Source organism: Galeopterus variegatus, unplaced genomic scaffold (assembly GCF_000696425.1).
Source record: "Galeopterus variegatus unplaced genomic scaffold, G_variegatus-3.0.2 Scaffold1630, whole genome shotgun sequence".
Taxonomy (NCBI): Eukaryota; Metazoa; Chordata; class Mammalia; order Dermoptera; family Cynocephalidae; genus Galeopterus; species Galeopterus variegatus.
In genome coordinates this window covers 119,435-141,975 of record NW_007727741.1, presented here as the reverse complement: position 1 = coordinate 141,975, position 22,541 = coordinate 119,435, and the positions used below count along the sequence as shown (strand labels likewise).

Here is a 22,541-nt window from a genome sequence, read left to right as displayed (position 1 = left end):
AAAAAAAAAACCGTGCGCGGAAAAAAAAAAAAAAAAAAAAAAAAAAAAAAAAAGGAAAGAAAGCTTGAGAAGGTGAAGAACACTGTTTACCAAAGAACACGTGTTCTTAATGTCAGAGCAAAAATGTTGGGGGCTGGGCTGTAAGCTCAGCTGGTTAGTGTGAGGGTTCAGATTCCACACCAGCCAGCAGCAAAAAAAGAAAAGAAAAGAAAAGAAGAAAGTTTGGGAGGAAGATGGAAAATTGGCTCAGGGGAAAGGAATTATAAAGCAATGGGAATGAGAATGCTGGAGATGTAGGTGACGGAAGAGGCTTATTTTGTGAATTTGATCAGCGATCACAAGGATGGGAGGAGCTGTGGGTTTACCTAGTTGCATGACTTTCAAGAGAATTTAATCCCAGCAGTTGCCCAGGAAATAGGGGGTACTATGGGCTCTTGATTGGCAGTGGTGGGATATGGAAGGAGAAAGAAGTGTGTCAGATGACTTACAGTGTTCTGGCTTGGAAAATTGAAAAGATGATGGTGCCTTGAGTCAAGATCAGAGATAAAAGAGGAAGAACAGATTTGGGGAGGATAATGACTGTGAATCTAGACACAGTGTGAGTACTTGTGAAACATCCATGTGGCTAAAACTTCTGGAGGTTAGAAGCAATGCTTGGGCTGAGATCATGGTGTTAGGGTAGAGGGAGTGTTTGAAACTAGGAGAATGGATGACGCCACCCAGGGAGAATGTTTAGAGGGTGACAATGGAGGACTAAGGATGAGTCTGGGAAACATCTATCGTCATAATGTTTCATGGCTCTGCTGGACCTTATGTCTTTACCATCATTTTAATGCACTTTGCACTGAGCTTATAGTCACTAATAGTCACTAAATAATCATTTGCATTTAATTCCCCTGCAGCATAGTATTTTTGATGTTTTCTATGAATGTCTTATTTTTGCAAGCACGTAGTAAGGTTCCAGAAACCAGAGTAGGGCTTTTTATACTTCTTTTATCTTTAGCCCAGTGCAGGTGACATTGTTTGTACTCAGTACCTACCTGCTGGTCAGCAGGTTTTTAGCCAGAACAATGAGTATACAGAGAGGCTATAACTTAGGACAGTGGTCAGCAAACTATGACCTGCAGGCTCAATTTGGCCTGTTGCTTGTTTTAGTAAAAAAAGATTTACTGTGACACAGGCATGCCTGTTGGTTTTTATGTGTTGTCTATGGCTGCTTTCCTGCTTTCTCAGCATAACTGAGTAGTCATGAAGAGATTGTATGGCCAGCAAAGCTGGAAGTATGTTGACCCATGACTTAGACAGGGTTAGAGTTACATTCCATGTGGTGGTGATGGGTCTGGTCTAAATGTCAAGTCACTAACTCATGATGCTGTGATGCTCATCCTTACCCTCCTCGTCCCCTTTCAGACTGACCGCGGAGTTACTGCGCCTACTTTGTGCCGAACCCCAGGTGAAAGAGCAGGTGAAGCTCTATGAGGGGATACCTGTCCTTCTCAGTTTGCTCCACTCTGATCACCTGAAGCTGCTCTGGAGTGTTGTCTGGATTCTGGTCCAGGTTTGTGAGGACCCCGAGACCAGTGTGGAAATTCGCATTTGGGGAGGCATCAAGCAGCTTCTTCATATTTTGCGAGGGTGAGTCAGAGTGGGCTTTGGCCCGCTTTGCCCTATTCATCGAAGGCTGGGCACTCTGTGACGAGATGGCAGATTGCGGCATGCTCGCCTTACTCCTTCCTGCTCTGGGGTTTCTTTGGTCATTCGTGCTTTCCAGAGTCATTTATGCTCATCATAAGCATGCTCTAATCAATGTCAAGGGCATCCATCTTTTTTTTTTTTTTAAATTTTAATTTTTTAACTGAAGCATAATTGATTACACATATTTTGGGGTATAGTGTTGACTATCATTTTTTTGTGTACAATATGTGATGATCAAATCATTATTATGAGCATATTCATTATTACAAATCATAATTATTCTTTGTGCCCCTTACCCAATTTCTTCCTAACCCCCCACACTCCCCCTTCCCGGGGAATTTATCTTTTGAATTTTTTGGAAACTCTGATATATTTATCTCTGCATTACCAGCCTCCAGTACAGTGCCAGAAATGTAAAAGTCTGCAAATGAAGGCTGAATGGAAATCCAACAACCTAAAGAAAACATTTGTCTTGCCACGCTTTTCTTGAATCAGTATATGTACTTTGTAATGCCAACAAGTACAATATTATTATTTCTCTTTTGAAAGTAGAATTCCAATAGCATTCTAAGCCATAAGCATGGTTTGTTAAAATAGTTTTAAACTGAAATTCTCTTGAAGTATGTTGCAACCTAACTTAATATTTTATGAATTAAATATATTGAAGTATTGAATAGTAAAATCTATTGGTACATTCCATGGAAAGATTCTATTACCTAATATTATAAAGCATAATTTGGCCAGACCTATGGGTGCTGAATCACAGTTAAAAATGAATATGTCTGCTTGAAGGGGATCACATTTATTATCTGTGGTACATAAATAAAACTTATTATAATGAAAGCAGAGTGACTTATCAATTTTAATACAACTAGATATTATCAGACCAATATTATTAAGACTTTGTACTTGCTATGCCTCTGGGGATATTGTGAAACTATGTGTTACCAACTTCATTTTCTCTGAGGGAACATTCCCAGGCATAAGAATAGACTGTAGAGATACGAACGGTAAGCTTTGTTAACAATTTCTGTCATTACCAAAACAAAGAAAAAATTTATAGAGTGTTGACAATCTACTTGCTTTTATGAATGTCACTTAAAAATCTCAATTACTTTAAAGTATAAGTCATAAGTCTTTCTTTAGTACTGTGATATAATAAGCTAGTCCCTTGGCCAAAATGATTACAATTGCCAAAGTTTTATTTTTGTTCGTTTGTGTTTGTAGAATAATAATGGTGGTGATGATGGTGGTGGTGGTTATTACTTATTATTGGTCAATCCTATCTATTATAACAGCTGTAGGTTGCCCTCTTGGAGAGCAGGTATTTTCTTAATGGCAAAATAAAATTCTGTAATAGTTAAGCAATACTTCAAAGACAAAACCTGCCTTTTTCTTATGTGGAGTTGAGTCTAATACAAGGCACTAGTTTTCCCCTTTTGCTCAGGTCATAATTGTCCTTGATAGAAAAGAGTTCTTTCACATCTAAAGAGTCATTTTGAAGTCCGTTTTAATGGTTGAATGTTAGAAAACTCTTTGCTGGGAAGATAATATATGTCAACTCTTATTCTATCTTAAATATGTCTCAGTGCTCTGGGAAAGTTTATTACCCCAGCTGGATAAACAATATCCTTTCAGAGCTTGTGCTTTCCCCTGGGCTTCCTGGAGCAGGTACTAGGAGTGGAGGTTGGCACTAGGGGTGGACGTGGCTTCAGTGTGACTAGGCACTGTTGTCAGGGAAGTTTCCCAGAAACCTGTTTGTTACCCATTTACCTACAAGTCCAGATTCAAAGGCAGTTCCCAAATGGCTATGTATTCTTGATCAGGTGGAGGGATCCCTAAAATTTGAATTTTTAGATAAGTGACAGATAAGACCACCAATTGTGACTGTCCCTAGACCCAGCTCCATTACCTTCCCCATGCCCATTGAAGGGAGGTTACTAGTAGACACAGATGACATGGGAGGGAGTCCAAGGAGTCTTCATCCACATTATATTTGGGCACATAGAAATCCAGATAGAACTGTAGCCGTAAAAATAAATAAATAAATATGGTAACCACATTTACAAAAGACAACAAAGCAGACAAAAGACAGATGAAGAATCTATTGTGAAAGATAGTGCATTAAGTAAACAGAAAAACAAATGGTTTATTTTATCAAAGACATTATGCAGAACACGGATTTGTAAATGAGATTAAAGATGAAATGATAGAACAACAAAAAAAGTGGAGGAGATTGAAGAGCTAGGAAAGAAAGTAAGGACCAAACAAAATCCACAGAACAGATAAATAAGCTAGAGTACCAGAAAAAAACAGAAAGAAGTACAATGGAGAGCAAGCATGAAGAAATTATATATAATATAGAGGAAAATATAGAGGAATAAAAGCAATTGAAAGTGAAAGATATGGCCTGCAGAAGATGGGTTTTTAACATGTGGATGATTGAGATTCCTGAGGTAGAGAGTAAAACAAAAAGAAACAAGTCCAAAGATGTTATAGAAGAGAACTTTTCTCAAACAAAGAAAGATTGGAATTTCATGGAAAAAGAAAACCCAGGATAATCAAGACCAAGATATATTCAAGTAAGTAGACTGCAGCAGGACAGAGAATTCAAACACAAGGGTGTCCATGCGGAGGAGGGGAGAAAGGAAAGTTTTCCGTAAACAGTGTGGAGTCAGTTCAGTGACCATAAAAAAAAAAAAAAAAAGAAAGAAATGACTCCTACCTCGTGCCACACATAAAAACCAATTCTAGGGGGACTGGAAAGTGAAATAAAGATAACATAGGAGAAAACACCATGACCTGGAGGAGGTGAAGATTTCTTAAACAGGACACAGAAAGGACTGACTATGAAGGGATATTGATAAGTGGTCTGTACATTAACTTTTCTTTTTCAGAGATAGAAATTTTGTTTCTGATCGTTCCTCTATTGGAAGCCTGTCCAGCGCAAATGCTGCAGGCCGAATCCAGCAGTTTCATTTGTCAGAAGATTTAAGTCCTCGAGAAATACAAGAAAATATTTTCTCTCTTCAAGCAGGTATTTATGTTATACTATTATGTTTTATTATTTGATACTGTGTAGTTTGTTATGTTGTATTATTATTCTATTATAAAATTAGTATGATAATGTTAATTTGGCATGATTTATAAGTTTACAAAAATGTAAAGTTAAATCCACTTGGATGCCAGAAACTTCATGGTATCAGTGTTGGTCTTGCAGGTTAATGATGTGACAAACTTACCTTTCCCTTCCATGTTCTGAATTCACTGAGAAGTAAACACAGAAGGCAGAGATAAAGAAGCAATATTAGCTTTATTACCAGTAAAGCTGGGTTAGAGAATGCAGCTTGATATGTGGCCAGAATCATGCTTCTTACAATATTCTAGATCTTGGGGTATCCCACTTAAGGGAGAATACATGATGCACATACCCCACCTCACCAGATGCAAGGGAGTTGCCTTCCTCATAATTTGTGAGCTCTGAAGAGAAAACGAAGAAAGATGCCACCCTTTCTGTGATTTTCGCACGAAAGCAGGAGCAGTGATGCATGAACACACTTCTTGGCAGGGCCTCTGTATTAGTCCGTTTCTGTTGTTTATAACAGAATACCTGAAACTGGGTAATTGATAAAGAAACAAAATTTATATCTGACAGTTTTGGAGGCTGGGAAGTCCAAAGTCCAGGGAACACATCTGGTGAGGGCCTTCTTCTGCAGTGACACAGGGTGCCACATGGTGAGAATGGGCTGAACAAGAGAGCTAACCTGCTCACTCCTCCTTATAAAGCCATCAAAACCACGCCCTTGATTACCTTCTAAACCATCAACCCATTGTTCTATGAATGGATTAATTCATTCACTACAACACGGTCCTCACAATCAAATCACCTTAAAGACCCCGCCTTTCAAATACCATATTTGGATTTCCCACCCTCTTAACACTGTTACAATGGAGATCAAGTTTCTGATACATGAACTTTTAGGGGACACATTTGACCCATAGCAGAGATAGACTGTTCATTTTCTTGAACAGTCATGCCATCTGTGCCCTGCATGGGGACACCTGGCCACTGGGATAAGTGGGGCTACAGTGCAGTCTGAGTGCTTCTAGCCAAGTGGGGTGCCCTGGAGCAGGAAGGGAGCAGGCAGGCCTTGTGTGGGCCAGTGGGAGGGCAGGGAGCAGGGCAGATGGGGCAGGAGGAGGGGAGGAAGGAAGGAAGGAACAGGAGAAGGCAGCCTTTCTTTGCTTCCTACTCTTTCCTCCTGGAGAATGGAGGAGATATTTCTTCACAGACATATGAAGACAGGGAAGTAGGGTCGGCTCCTCTAATTGCTGTTTCTGCTATGAAAGGCCTCTGTCTCAGCGCAAGGGCTTGTGCTGGGGATTTCCTGTTTGAAGGCTCCCCAAGAAGTCTAATGCAGCTGAATCTCAGAGATCTTAGTCTTTTTAGGACTCTCAAAGATTGGATGAATCGATGGTGATAGAAGTCAGAAGAGCAGTTACGTATGTGTGGGATGTTAGGGAGGTTAATGTCTGCGAAGTGGCACAGGGAGCCTTTGGGAACTGGAAATAGCGTATATATTCATATATATATAGCTATATAATATCTTATTAGGCTGTACACTTAAGGTGCTTTTATTTTACATAGTTTATTTTATATGTAAATAAAAAAATAAATAAAAATTAAAAACATAAGGGGTTAATGGTAGGGTCTGAGTTTTGTCCCCATTGCTTTGATGGCCGTATGGCCTTGGGTAGTTTCTTAATCCCTCCAAGCTTCAGTTTTGCTCATGTAAAATGGTGATGATAACCATAGTATCAGTCTTAGAGTGTTGTGAGAATTATATGAGGATACAAGTAAAGTTTCTAGCATACTGCTGGACCAATGGCAAGGGCTCAATAAAATGGTAGTATCCTGACATACCTTTTGGAGGACAAGTATCTCAGTGCAGAATGCCACCAAAGGCTGCCATGATGGCTGGTAGGAGGCAGGAATGGTACTGCTCAGGACTTGGGATTTAACGTGTGGCAGACTGAGGCTGGGCTCCTGGTCTCTTCCACCAACTGGTTGTGTGGCCTAGTACATTAACCTCTCTGAATATGTTTCCTCATCAGTAAAACTGGTAATCATAGTACATACACTGATTATAAGGGTTAATTTGGATGATATATATAAAGCATTTGTTCCTCTGTCAACCACTGTAGATATATTTATTGAGCATCTGCTAAGTGCCAGGCACATGTTAGGCATGGGGGATTACAGTGAACCAGGCAGATGTAGTCCCTGCCTCATGGTGCACAGTAAGTGCTCATTAAAAGGCTGCTGTGGGATGTACATGCACATGAATTACATGGAATGGAGCATCAGAAAACTGTAAAAGTCAGCTTCTCTTCTGCCAGAGCTGGGCCAGAAGGAAAATTAAGTGTTTCTTGAGAAGTGTCTTTGCTAGTAAAATCCCCTGTGGAGTAAGAGCATTATGTAAAAGCATATCTGTAGTGGTGACCTGCTGTCTGTGCTTGGTGGTTTTCCTTCCAGCCTGCTGTGCTGCCCTCACTGAACTGGTACTCAACGACACCAATGCCCACCAGGTGGTTCAGGTGAGAACGTGCCTCCCCAGGGTCAGGTCTCCACAGCCACGCCGTGGTTACCCCACCTGAGGTTGCAGTCTGGATCCCAGAACATAGGTTTGGGGATCCCATCATGTGACTTTTAATATTTTAACATTTCTTATTTAACTTATAGAATTCCATTTTATGTTCTAGTCCTTCCTCTTTTAATTCATGTGGCTAAAAATGAACTGATATGTGGTTAATTGATGTTGATGTTTCTACCTTGTGTTATGTGCAGTTTTTTTTGTTTGTTTGTTTTCTTTACTTTTTTTTTTTTTTTTTAAAGGTTATTCTGAATTGCTTTAATTCTGGGCATATAGGATACCACGAGTTAAGGTTATTCCGTTAGAGGTGATTGAGATATACCAAACAAAATATTTATTGCCAAGAAACTGATTGCACACAGCTATACACATAAATATATAAATATAAACAAATACATACATATAAATATAATGTACATAAATACACATACTTATATGTACAACCCTTGTATGGATTTCTATTGTGAAAGTTACCTCCTATTTATTGACTTTTACAGAGCAAACTTTGTTTTGGGGGGGACCAGTACAATAGATCTACCTTCACGTTCAAGATACATAAATACATAAAAGTTGGTAAGGAATCAGATCACCCATGATTAAAGTCCCTAAGGAAGCTCAGCAAATCAGGGAAGTTCAGTAGTTGGTGGAGCAGGGTATTTGGATTTGGCCAGATTGGGGTTCAGTTCCTGGAATCATTCCTTGCTGGCTTGGCTTCTGGAAAAAATGACTTATCCTCTCTAAGTTTTAGTTTTCTCATGTATAAAAAAGGGAAATTATAAACTAATTCACAGAATAACCATAAAGATTAGATGCGTTAAAGCAAGTAAAGCTCTTCACAGTTATAAATGTCCTCACAGAGTAGAAATCAGGTAATTATACATTTAATAGATAATAAAAAAGCAATAAGTAATACTTTTTCTTCATTCCTCTATGTATACATTTATATTAGAATAAGTCTAGAAAGATGTTAACTATGTTTTCACAGATAACTTTTGTGTTCTTTTTAAATCTATTATTCTTGTTTCTTCTTTCTTTTTAAAAATTTTTTACAATGATTAATCTATATGTAGTCTTTAATTACCAAAAAAAAAAAGGGGGGGGGGGAAGAAATTATACTTCTTAGTTAGGTATTTGCAGTGCAAAGCATTAAAGTATTTGGATTCCTGTTCTCTGTCCCTTTTTAATCCCTCATTCTTCATTTTAAGTATTTAAATCAGTTTAAATTTACATACTTTATTAATTATAATCTTGACTCTTTAAATACAGTTGAAATTTTTAAGATTGTGGTTTTAGTCTTTGGTGTTTGAAAGTATTACATTGATGTTTTTTAGTATTGTCCTGTAATATTTGCTTAAAGTTCCAAAATTATACATACTAACATCTCTTCTTTAATATTAATTTTTGAGATTGTTTAGTTGCTGCTTGTGTATCTCTATGGCATTGTCACTGGTCACTGATAACATGGCCCTTTTATTTTTCCAGGAAAATGGTGTATATACAATAGCAAAATTAATTTTACCAAATAAACAAAAGAATGCAGCAAAAACTAATCTATTACAGGTAATTAACATGTCTACTTTTCTTCAATGTCAAGTTATTGAAATCTGGGGAATCTTTGATAATATAATCTATGCTTTTTAGAATTTTTGGGTGATTGCTGGTCCCTATGCTTACTAGGAGAGAAAAAATGTCTGGTGAGGAAGGCTGGTGGCATGGAAACGAGGGGTATTAAAACTACATAGAAGGCTTAACGGTGGTTTCTGTGTGTAGAATAATTCGGTGATTTTATTTAGGTGTTCCTTTGTTTATCAGTAAGTTCTGTTTTTAAAAAATATGCATTGCTTATGTGTTAGAATATAACAACAGAGAAAAATTATTTGCCATCTTTAAAAATGGATCATGGTTACTGAAATTTCACCTTTAAAAAGACAAACCTACAAAATGGATGTCCCTTCTCATCCATCAAGTGGATAAGGGGATATTGGGTAGGGCACCAATGGGATCTGCTACAGGGCCTTCCACCCAGGGGAATGACATTTGCAAAGCGTCGAAGCTGCCTGAGAGCTTAGCATGGGCTCAGGGAAGGGTGGGCTGCTCAGTGGGCCTGGGGTGTGTGATGGGGGAGGGAATGCTCCAGGAGATGAGGCCCCAAAGGTAAGAAGGAGAGACATTTACGCAGGGTCCTGTGTGCTTTTCTGAGGAGTGGGCGGGGGTGGGCTGGGGGATGGGTGTGGAGTCCAGTGTCTCCAATGACACTGGAATGACAAAATGAGATTTAAAGCGAGCTTTTGCAGTAGTTGCCACTCATCTTTATTTCAAGTCATTTAGAAAAGGAAATAAGAAACAACCTTTGTCTCCAATCTGATTTAAGAGCTATTATCCAGGAAAGATGGCCAAACCTGGCAGAGACTCCAGAGGTATCTATGTGCTGACAGGCAGGGCTTTTTGGAAAACTACCAATGAGAACATACTGGTACAGGCATGAGACTTGATTTCTTCAGTGCACCCAAGATATGTGACATTGTGCTGGAAAACAGATGAAGTGAAATCCATCCTGTAGATGTATTTTGTTAAGCCAGTAGGTTTTAAAAAATTCCGGTTGGAATGGCTTTCAAGGAGCATACATGTTCTCCGCTTGCTCACCGTCCCCCTGCTCTCAACAGTCTTCTTCATGTCATTTTGGTATCTGCCTAGCTTCTTTGGGCAATTTTGTCTGTGACTGTTCTGTATTCAGATCACTGATTTTATGAAATGATCCCAGATTTGATTCAGCGGCCCCCGATCACTCCAGTGGCTTCCTGGACTTGCAGAGGTTCAATTGGAGGCAGGGTGCTGTCTTTTTTTTCCCAGCACTACAACATGTCAGATGTTTATTTTTCTTAGTCAAAGCCTCACAGGCCTCTTTCTGAGTGTTCTAGGGAGTTAGTTACTGTAGATTGTTCTATTTGGGTAACGCTTAAGACTCTTTACTCAAGAGACCAATTTGTCAAGTTTGAGTCCAGTGTGCCTGTGGCTATTTTTATATGTCATCATTTCTGGTGTTTATTTTCTCACAAGACACCATATAAATATTGAGGCATACATAGCAGGCCAGAAACAAAATAAACCTTGAGCTCCTGGAAATCTTTGGACGTTTGGTTTTCTCAGCATAGGAATTTTACTTCTTGTCTCTGTGTTCATTTTGTACTTTCTAGAAAGAAATTAATGACAAATACTGAGTGAAACAAGACCAAGATCCCTAGCATTCTACAACATAAACATTTTTTAAATACGAGAACACCGCAGGTGTTGGTGTTTTTTTGTTTTTAGTTGTAAGCTTTGGCTTCCGTTTAGGCCAGCCACTTACAATAAAGCCTCTTTAGTGTTTATTTCTTAATAATTCTGCCCTGAAATGTTTTGATTTGTTGAGCTACCATTTAAGAATCATGTATCCTTTTATTTTCTAGTGTTATGCTTTCAGAGCCTTGAGGTTTCTCTTCAGTATGGAGAGAAACAGACCACTCTTTAAAAGGTATGAGCTTAGAGAAATATAAGTGATCATTAGATTTGAGATCAATCGATTGAACTGTTTTCACATACATGGTTTAGATGCAGCAGTAAGGGATGAATCAACATTGCAAACCATGTGTCTTCAGATTTCCTAGACTCGACAGGTATAACTGAGCTACTGCAGTGATATTTCAATATTGAAAATTAACAAAATGGTGTTGAAAGAGCATAAATCGCTGTGTCAGTATAACTCCTTTTAATTACATGTGACTACCATGGTTTTTAGGTTTTTTTAATTAATGATATTAACATTTAAAAACGGATGGCATTAAAACATGTGCTTGTTTTTGTCCATTCAGAAATTTAAAAGTTGATCTGGTAATTTCCCCTTAATCAACAGAAAAACAAGGTATTTGTCTGGATATCCCTGATAGGGTAGGATCTCGTTTGAAGGGGAGCAAGCTGGATGTCAAGGGGTCAGGAGCATGAACTGGTGAGGGTGGCCCAAAAGTCACCATCTTGGGAAGCAAACACCAGTTACCCACATGTGTGGTCTGCACACCATTTGGTGGGTTAGACAAAATCATACGCCCAAGTTTTTACTAAAATTTTGTTGATAAGGGAGAATAGACATAAGGTTTTGAGTTAATACAGTATCTTTCATTCAGAAAGCATGGAGCATTTTATACTGTTACTGTACTTAAATGTGATGCTTGAATTTAGATAAAAAGGAAGTAAAATTGCTTATTCATTATAACCTTTATTTGAAGGCCCTAAACCATCCATTTTAATGAACTTAAACATTTGAATAAGCCCTTGAAACCAGTACTATGAAAATGATGCACAAATCTCTCCATTTTGGTTTATTTTTTATTTACCTGTATTTTCATAAAACATTTTAAAATTAGGTTAATATTTACCTTAGGTCTAATGCGAAGATTGAATCAAATGACATTTATGAATGTGCTTCATACTCAAAAAACACCCAATAAGCATTTTTTTCCTAATATGTTTCATACCTACATCCCCAAATATCTTACAAATAAGGTCTTTGTGTAATCTGTATCATATCGATTTCTTTAATTGTGGCAAAAAACATATAACATGAGATCTACCCTCTTAAAATTCTGAGTACTCAGTACAGTACTGTTAACTGCAGGCACAGTGGTGTAGGGTGGCTCTCTAGAACTTTCCTCTCCACTTGTTTTTCTTACTCCTCAACAACTGCAGCTGTAGTGTATTTTTGCAGGATAAGTTGGGAAGTATTATTCCCCCGACTTTGTTGATAACCTAAGTTAAGTTTGTTTCATGTAATCTATCAGTGAGCTACATCCAAAAAGCAAGTTATGACCAACAGATTCCAAGTTCTATGTAAAGTGTATGTGTGTATTTTTCCCCGTAGACTTTTCCCCACCCACTTGTTTGAGATCTTCATTGACATAGGACATTATGTTCGTGATATCAGTGCTTATGAAGAATTGGTATCAAAGCTGAATTTATTAGTGGTAAGTCCTGAGTTTTCAATATTTTGGCAGGCTGCTATGTGGTCAGGATAGAATGTATCACAGCAACCCATTTTCTTATTTTTTGGTTAGGAGGACGAACTGAAGCAAATTGCTGAAAATATTGAAAGCATTAATCAGAACAAAGCCCCTTCAAAGTATATAGGCCACTATGCAATTTTGGATCATCTCGGAAGTGGAGCTTTTGGCTGTGTTTACAAGGTGACTTTGCTTTTGGAGAACAACATTTCTGATATTCTCAAACAAATTAGACTCTGGCACGCTCTTACTCAATTGAATTGGAGCTCTTGTCATTAAAAAATAGTGAACAAATAAATATAAAAATTAGAATGACTGTTTTTGCCCAATAGGCAGAGATAGCTGCACTGATGTTGTCTTAGCTCTCAGCTCTAGAAATTGGCCACTAACTTTTTAAGACAACAGGCATCATTAATCTCTCACAAAAAACAGTCAAAATAGCTGGTCCCAATGCATGACCCATTCTTCAAATTCACACCGGTGTTTCTGTATTTACCCAGTAAAATCCTACTGAATATTGCAGAATGACCCAGGTCGTACCAATTTTTTTGAGCTGAGCTTAGTGTAAATACAGCTAGAATTTTAAATGCTCTGTAACTTAGATCACTTGGTTAATCATGTGACTTTGTTAATCTGTCTTTCTTCCCCTTTCTACCCCACCCCATTCCTTTTTTTTTCTTATCATTTTAGGTTAGAAAGCGAAGTGGTCAAAATCTTTTAGCAATGAAAGAGGTCAATTTACATAACCCAGCATTTGGAAAGGATAAAAAAGATCGAGACAGCAGTGTAAAGAATATTGTTTCTGAATTAACAATAATTAAAGAGCAGGTAAATGTTTTCTTGTTTCTGAAGATGGTTTCCTTAAATAAATGTTATCAAAAGAAAGTAGAGTTCTTGTGCTATTTTTGTTCATGCTGTTTCTGAACTAGTTCTGTGTGAAATAATTGACATTGAGGCCGTGCTATATTAGCTAGCTTTTATTCCTAAGGCCTGACATTGAACTATAGAAACACTTTCTGGAGTTTATATCAGGGCCATGGATGCAAGACGGTTGGGTTTACGGCACAGAGCGCATATGTCATACATATGTCCTTTTCTCTTCATTTTAAGTGTATTCATTCCCTTCTCATTATATTGTAGAATATTTGGTTACTTAGTTACATGCATAGAAATATAACTAAGAGTTCCCTGATTTTTGTCAAGTGGAAAGTTGTTAGCATTCTTCAGATGTGTCTTATTAAATCTAAAATTTGGATTTTCAAAATGGGTTATTATTTATTGGCATGAGCAGAATATTCTGACATAATGTAACAGCTCAGTTAACTATCATTACCAAAGTTTGTTTGGGGAGAAAGAATAAACATGTCAGAAGATAATTGGGATTTCTTTGTGAGATCCAAGAACACATTGATTTCTTTTTCGGCCTTGCTTATTTGCACATTCCTTATGAATACTGTTCATTTACACCTCCTGTGGAGAGCGATCAGCTTCTCTGATCTTTGTTCTCCATTAGTCACATTTGCGTAGCACCTGTGCTGGGACATAAAGAATACTATAAATATGATGATCTGTATTCATCAAACTCTTCAGTTCTCCAATTTATAAATTATAATAAATATTATCATTAATAGCTTGTATTATATTTGAGTTTTATAAACTAATGGATTAGATTTTTAAAAGCTAGCGTTTGCTCACGTTTAGGGTAATCTAGCCTCTCACAGTGTGCTGTTTCAATATAGCACATGGCTTTTGACCTAAACCAATTCACTATCTTTATTGGGACTCAAATCTAGATATAGTCCTGGCTAGTGGAGTAGGTTCAGGATATCATTCTGGTTGTTTACCTAAGTCCCATATTGTTTAAAATCTGCTGACCACTATCTAGTTGATGAAGTAGATTATTTGTTTTTGCACATTTCCTAAGAAGAGAAAGTGTTAGGGTGGGGCTAGTATAAGAGACATCTGCTTAGACTTTGAAGTAACTCAAAACCATGCAATTGCTTTCTCAGTAAAGGATCGAACCAATGGAAAGGATAATAACATTGAGCCCTAAACGGAGGAGGTAATGGCAGACAATAGAAGTGGGACTAGAATGGGCGAGTGTGTTTGTTAAAATTAAAACTAAGCTGCAGTAACAAAAAGGCTCCAAATTATAGGAGCATCAAGAAGAGGTTTCACAGTACAGTGGGTTACTTCTCTTTCCTGCAACAATCCACAAGTGAGTGGACCAGGTTGATAATGTTCTCTGCTCCATGCACTCATTTGGGGATGCAGGTTTTTTCTTTCGTCTTGTTCTGCTGCCTCCTGGGGCATTGTCTTCATCTGCATGGTTGAAACTGCCGTAGGAATGTTCATATGCTCGGAAGGGAAGAGCACTCAGGAGGCACTCCTGAAGTTCAGGGCTCAGACACAGGAGACCACACATTTCTCCTCATGCTCCATTGCGGAGAACTGAGTGACAGGCCCATTCCTGGCTGCAAGAGAGGCTGAAGATGTGATCTGTGACTGGGAGCCATGTCCAGCTGCAACTGTGTTGCAATGGATGAGTGGGACAGCAGGTTTTAGGTGGACAGCTACCAGTCTCCCCCTCAAAAAGGCACACAGAAAGACCACAAAGAGATGAAAACCATTTGTAGAGGTAATGGCAGCTCTTCTGAGATAGGGAAAATTTTAATTTACCTAGAAACTCAAATTATAAATGAACAACCACAAAAATTTCAGTATTCTTGTAGAAAATAGTCTTTTTTAAATTTAAAAAAAGTAGAATTTCCACTCACATCCATATTCGCTTATGTTAAAGAGAACATCACATTCACTTATGTTAAAGAGAAATTACATCAGACACTTAAAAGATAGCGAGAAAAACTTTATTCAATACTATTGCAAAAAGGGTCAAACTGTTGTAATAGAGGAGACACGATAAACCCAACTCTGAATTCAACAAGGACAGTTGAGGTTTTACAGTAGACATGCCGGATGAGGCGGTCAGTGGATGGAAAATATTGAGGTACCTGGTTAGATATCAAGGGTGGGAGGATAAGGAACTTGATTGGATATTAAGGCTAGGGGGATTCTTGATAAACTAGCTTAGCAGGATTCTTGCTAAAAACTGGGCAGGCCAAGGATGGGGCCTCCTCAAAAAGAGGGCTCAGAGAAACCTGACTTAAGTTTGGTCAAGGAGGGAGTCTTTGTCAACTGTTATGATTTAAACTGAGTTAACTCTTAGATGATTTCAGTTTCATACTCATCATTTTGGAGAGCATAGAAAGACAGAAATAGTAAATAGACATTAGCACTGTATATAAATATTTAAGTGGTAGAGAGAGGAAAAGAGCAATGAATATATGGATAAATTATTTCATTTCAGGTTTCTCCTTTATGCAGTCTGTGTGTGGTGTTGAGGCAGGGAGTGCTAAATGAATTCTTACAGTTCCTTCTAGTTCTACAATTCTTTATGTTAATTAAGTTAGCTGATAAAGCACAGTTTTAAATTTTGTTTGATAAAGCTATATAGGAGATTGCTATTTTCAGATTAGTTACGTAAGCAACAAATTTTTAAAAATCATAAATCTCAATGATATCTTGAAATGCTTAGTTTTATAGATAAATATAAACATAATAATTTCCTTGTTGTTTTCAAAAATGAAGTCCAACTAAATAGTGTGTGAAGAAAAATTTGTGTTTTGAAGTAGTGGTATAAATATTTGTTGTTTATTTTCTTACAGCTTTATCATCCCAATGTTGTTCGTTATTACAAAACATTTCTGGAAAGTAAGTATGAGTTTTCATGATATTTCTAATTAAGGAACTCTATCTTTGTTATTTATATATTTTTGTATTAGAATGTCACAACATGAATAAGCCCAAATAGTTATTACTGCGACTTTCATATACAAAAAAGCACTTAATAGGATTAGGTGAAAAGAAAACTAAGGATGGTGTTTTCTTTAAGAAAGAATGAGATGTTGTTTTTGTTGAATCAGATGACATTTTCGACTCCCCAAATAAATTGTCGTGGGGTAGGTCTTTGAGATTTCTTTTAGTTGAAGTTCAGGTAAATGCCACAAGGTGGCGATAGAGCCTTGACTGATTCTGCAGGCAAGCAGGCTCTCTTTCTGCCAGTGTGATGAAATACTGTATCAAAACGTTGAGATAAGGCCAAATTCAGTCTTTTTTTTTTTTTTTTTTTTTTAAAAATAGGATTATTGATGGAAATAACATAGGTAATGGTAAATCTTAATGATCTGTGTCACCTAGGAATTTTCAAAGTAAATCTTCATTTGAAGGAAGATTTAAGGAAATATAAGGCATAATTGGGGCTCTGTACCTCTTTATCAGTGCCGTTATTATTTAAGAAAATCGTTTGTGCACTTTGTCATTTGTTATGATTTTACCCATCTCCCTTCCTCTAGGTGACTCAAGAACTCAGTACTGAAGTAAATGCTGCCCCCTTAGCCACTTGTTCTTGATATTAGAATAATTTCCCATAATTTATTGCATATCCCTTCAAAGAGAGATCAAGATTGGTTTCTGCCTTGTACCGAACTGACACAACTTGTTTTAATATAGAAACAAAATAAAACTTTTTTACATCCTGACAGCCTCCAAAAAGAATTCGAAGTGGCTTAAAAACGCACAAAATATAATAAAATAGATTAGGAAATTGCAATAAAGGTAAATAAAAGGTGAGAAAATTAAAAATAAAACTAGAAAACCAGTACATACAATAAATAATTCTTGGAATTATGGAAAAATAGAAACAGTATAAATATCTATCTGCAGGAGAATGATTAGATAAATTATGATATATCTGTATTGTGCAATACTACTATGCAGCATTAAGCAACCAACAGAAAGAATGGTGTGGATTTGAGTGTACTGAAATATAAGGCTGTTTAATGAAAAATAGGATAAGTTGCATAACTGGTAGAGTATGATTCAATTTTTGTAAATATTGTGTATATGCATATTTTATATATATCCAAAAGTCACAAAAAGACACATATCACATACCATTGTTTTTTTTTTTTTTTCCTGACTGGTAAGGGGATCGCAACCCTCAGCATGGTGTGGTCTGCACCACGCTCAGCCAGTGAGTGCACCGGCCATCCCTATATGGGATCCGAACCTGTGGCCTCGGCGCCATCAGCACCGCACTCTCCCGAGTGAGCCACGGGGCCAGGCCCACATACCATTGTTAATAGTTTTATATTGATTTTAGAGGAGGAAGTAGTAATTACTTGTTTCTTGGCATCCAAAGCAAAGAGACAGTCACAATCACAGTCAGTCATGAGATTTCCAATATCCATGAGATAAAACCGGGAGGAGTTCAGCTTCTTGTGCTCTTCAGGGTCATAACAGAAATTTCTCTTATGAGTGGTGTTTTCAATTGTGTCATTGCAAGACCATGGCATGATTTCAGTGTAAAATTCTATAAGGTAACTCTACGAGGCTACAAAACAATGCAGTTTAAAATGCAATTTTCTGAACGTCTGACTTGAGCTGAGGGCAAATTTTAGACTATTGAGAGGAAAGGTGGGTTTACATGTTTTTCAGGGAACCCTCCACGATGGGATTGTTTGCTTGTTCTCTTTGGCACTTCCAACCCTTCCTCGTCTTGGTGTACATAGAAAATGATAACATTTGCTGGTGTAAACTTGCGCTAGGAAAGAAACTTGTAGCTAGAAGAGACTGTCACTGTGCTCCAGTTACGTTAAGACCCCCCTTGTTCCCTCCCCCTCCAGAGCTGGGTGGATACATATTTTGGCACATCTCTAATCCTGCACAAACATTAGAAAGCTTGGACTCTAATTCGTAAGGTTTTTTCAACATGTCTACATTACATTTAAATTTCTATATATTTTTGTGTTATTTATATAGATGATAGGTTGTATATAGTTATGGAGCTAATAGAAGGAGCCCCACTGGGAGAGCATTTCAGTTCTTTGAAGGAAAAACACCACCACTTTACTGAAGAAAGACTATGGAAAATATTTATACAGGTATGCTTTTATCTTCATTAAATTTTTCGTAAAACAGTAAAGTTCTGAGCTGGTTTCTCAGAGACAGGTGCAGTAGTCATCACCGGTTGTATGTATATTTGGGGAAATAAAATTTGTTTTTTGTTCATTGTTTCAAGCTGTGCTTAGCTCTTCGGTACTTACACAAGGAGAAGAGGATTGTCCATAGAGATCTGACACCAAACAACATTATGTTGGGGGATAAGGACAAAGTAACAGTTAGTAAGTATAAAAATCTTAGAATTTTTTACTAAAGAAGTTCTGAATATTATCCTAGAGTAGAATATTATTCTAGAGTAGTAGTGTCCAGTAGAACTTTTGGAACTCATGGGAAGGTTTTGCATCTGTGCCATCCAGTATGGTAGCCACTGGTCACATGTGGCTATAGGACAGTTAAAATGTGCTAGTGTGACTGAGGAAATACATTTTAAATTTTATTAAATTTTAACTAATTTAAACATTCCTGTTATGACTAATGGCTAACATATCGGACATTGACTAGTACAAGCATACTTAAAAACATTTGCAGAAAGATGGAATTAAAAGATAATCCAATCTTTCCACAAAGTTTTTGAAGACCCCGTATAGTTCTATATATGATTGAATTGTATTTTGTCCAAATGAGAGAATAAAGTTCTCTTAGAATGCTAGAATATTTAATTCCCAAATCAATGGTTTCCAGGTTTTTTCTTTCTGTGCAGCACCACCTCATCAACAAAAGCTTTTATGACCACCATGTGAACACAGTATTTTGAACCATTTTACCATAGTCTGTGCCTTATGGGTGACACATGTACATATCAAGAGGTATAAAAAATTCAGTCATTTGTATACTTCAACGTACGGTTTTTATCACAATATTTTTATCTATAGCAAGTTGGCCTAATGTTGGATAAAATTTTACTAATTAGGGGGTTTATTTTTCCCTCACAGTTGTGTAATTCTCAATCATAACTTAAAGCTGACTTTTTAGCTTAGGATGATATATTAACTTTCTCTTGCCTTTGTTCATGAACACATCTGTTACTCCCATGGACTATTAATGGTTTACTAACTACAAGCAGGGAGACGCCTCCCTAAATTAGTGATCTCCAAACATTTTTGGTCATTACATCCCATCAGTAAATTTTTTTTTTAGAATACTGTACACTGCCAGTATTTTCAGGCTTATTTCTATACCCACATTTTCTACACATATATTGTTGTACAAAGATTCTATAGTACGTAACAGAATATACAGAAATAAAATATAAAGAGGTGCATATAAAAATCAAAGGTTTTAATATTTTTTCTTGTCTCCCAGTGGATTATCTTAGGCACCCAGTGTTGGAGACACCAGCCCTAAATGTTGTTGACGTGAGAGACATATAACATCATCTAAAGCTGAGTCCCTCAGTTTTAGAAAAATCAAATTATCAATGAAGGCAATTCCAAATGTACACATTTACCATAGACACATGTCTTCAGGAAGAATGATTAGATTTACTGTTCTGATTTTTATAAGTTGAATATCCTATATGAGTTTTAAAAATAAAACAGCAACCTAAAACAGAAACTTCGTAAACTTCAGTGCAAAGTAGATAAAGAGAACAAATAATTGTGAATCTTCATCTTGGACACACATTTACTTAAATCATTTGAAATTAATTTTGTTTACCATAAGCTTTTTACTTTTTCTTTTTTTATAAATTGGACTTGTATTTCCTTAAGAACTTTTATAATTTATTTACATGTAGGTATTTCAATGTATAAGTTAATAAGGATTATTATAAATTTTGTATTTGAATTTCTTAGAAATGGTATATATTTATAAGAAACAAAGAAAAAATCTGTTTAATTCTTCTTAAATGGCTGTATCCAGGCCATATTTTCTGAGTAACAGGCAACCCTACATTTCATTTTCTTACCAAGATTAGCTGCAATCATCTCCTTTGGTTACGTTTAAATATACTTAGCTTAATCTTTTAATCCAGTAGCCTGATTTCTTTCTAAACTTGTTTTAGTTTTTATATTTATATTTATTTTAATCAGTATCACATCAATGTAGTTTACAATATAAAATAGTACTAAAAAACTTATAGAGAAAAACAAGTTTCCTGTTCCACCCCTTGGCAAGTCCCAGTTCTGTTCTTCCAAAATAACCATTTTTAATACTTTTTAAAGATTTTTCTTGTGATACTTGATTTATCATTGTGCTAGATAAGGATTTTTTTTTTCTTAATTCCTCTTCTTCCCTATCTACCATACTGCCATATAGTTATAGCATGATTTTAGTCAAATCAATATTCAATGTTTACATTATTACCACTGTGTAATTATTGTTCTATGTTGATTATCTTTTCTTTCTCATAGACCTTTTTATTTTTCTTAGAGTTAATAATTGCCTTCTTTTTTTGTTTGTGTTCCTAGTTTTCTGCATACCTATTACTCCTTTTTCCCAACTCTTCCAAAAGGATTATAAATGCCCTCTTTGTACTGTTTCCACGTGGTTGAACATGACAACTACTCCAACTTCTGTTTTCTGGGACACCTCATTGCTGTAGCTGCTTGCTGCAGTGTGCCCTGGATTTCACTTGAGGTTGGCTGCACAGCCATTGTACCGAAACTTTAGTTTGGTCCTCTTCTGATTAGAGTCTCTGTTTCTTATATCTTGTGTCCTTTCTCCTTCTTTTTTAACTCCTCTATTTTGCTGAAGTGTACTTCCTAAGAAAAAGTGTTTTGGGAATTATATTTTTTGGATGCTTGCATGTCAGAAAATATTTTTATGGGGCTCTCACACTTGATTGATAGTTTGGTGGTATAGTATTGTCAGATGGAAGTCATCATCATTCCAAATTTTGAAGGCATTTCTTCAGTTTTCCAGTTTTGGTCTTAGGAAATCCAATGCTTTTGTGATTCCCATTCCTTGCTACGTGAACTGTTTTATCTCTCTGGAAGCTTTTAGGATGTTTCCTTCATCCACTGTTTTGGATGGCTCTTTTAAAATTCAGTTTCATTTTTATTCTGGAATAAGGTGTATTCTTCAATCTGGAGACTTAAAACTTCAGCCCTGTTAAATTTTACTTCATTATTTCTTTGCTACCTTCTCACCCCTCTGCTTCCACTGTTTCTCTTTTTAGAATTTCTGTTGGTTTTAGATGTTATAGGTACTAAATAATCTACTAATTTAAAAAATAATTTTGCTCTTAGTTTTTAACACTTTATTTCTTTGTTGTATTTTAGAGTCCTTTCTTTGACTTTGTTTTCCAGTTATCCTACTGGATATTTAATTTTTTTGGTTGTATATTTAATTTTCAAAAATTCCATCTTGTTTTATGTTCCATTTTCATGGAAGCCTTCTTTTATTCTCTTTCAGGATAATATAGACTATTTTTTCTTCAGCACCCTGGATTGTTTCTGTATTTTCTGAGTATCTTTTTTTTTTCCTTCTTCTTCTTGGTTTTTCCTGCTTTGTTTGATCTCTCTTTCCTGTTGGAGGTTTTCCTCCACTCGTGATCCTGGGCTGGACTTTAATACTTATGAGAAAGGCATAAGAAAGGCTGCTGGAAGCTCTGCGAGTACTAGTTGAGGCTGTCTTCTGGTGACCTTCTTTATAGCTAAATGGAGGTTTTCTTTTGGGGATTCCCCAAGTCGGTATCTAAACATTTTTTTCCAGATAATGCTTCTCTAGTATCTTTCCACGGGGAATGTGCATCTGTCTGCTGTCACTGAGGGAGGGGTGTGGACAGCGGGGACTCAGAACCACATTCAGTTCATAGATTTTTATCAGACTTTAATTAATATTTATCAGACTTTTTACTCAGGAGTTGTTAAACTCAATAAATTGTTTCCCCAATTTTCAAGACTTTTTAGCTTTAAGAGAAGCAGTATTTTCCTAGTTTCAAATAAAGACGCAGTGATAAATTTCAGAACAAAATCTTATTCCAATTCAGTTTCTCTCTACCAAAGCAATGGTATGGTCAGGGCATTGATGTGCTACAGTTATTCTCAATGAGCATAATATGATTTTATGACTAAAAAGATAATCCACAGAGATTTGATATCACTTTAAAAAAATATTTAAAATACAATAGTGCTACTCTTGGGAAGATGGCGTCGGGTCTGAGCGGCCGCGCCAGGAGACAGCGTGATCCTGTGAGCCG

The 22,541-nt window shown here is 36.7% G+C and overlaps 1 protein-coding gene across 1 annotated transcript in view; it reads left to right on the top strand.

Moving 5' to 3' along the window:
• The window catches only part of LOC103594828 (serine/threonine-protein kinase Nek10-like), a gene marked incomplete at its 3' end in the record, with an annotated part of 177,347 nt that overhangs the window by 38,857 nt on the left and 115,949 nt on the right, over positions 1–22,541 (top strand). The window contains 11 exon segments of the mRNA XM_008578105.1: positions 1,411–1,635; positions 4,593–4,732; positions 7,232–7,293; positions 8,832–8,909; positions 10,796–10,860; positions 12,241–12,343; positions 12,434–12,562; positions 13,070–13,207; positions 16,105–16,150; positions 18,260–18,381; positions 18,519–18,621. Coding sequence (XP_008576327.1) covers positions 1,411–1,635; positions 4,593–4,732; positions 7,232–7,293; positions 8,832–8,909; positions 10,796–10,860; positions 12,241–12,343; positions 12,434–12,562; positions 13,070–13,207; positions 16,105–16,150; positions 18,260–18,381; positions 18,519–18,621 — 1,211 coding nt within the window.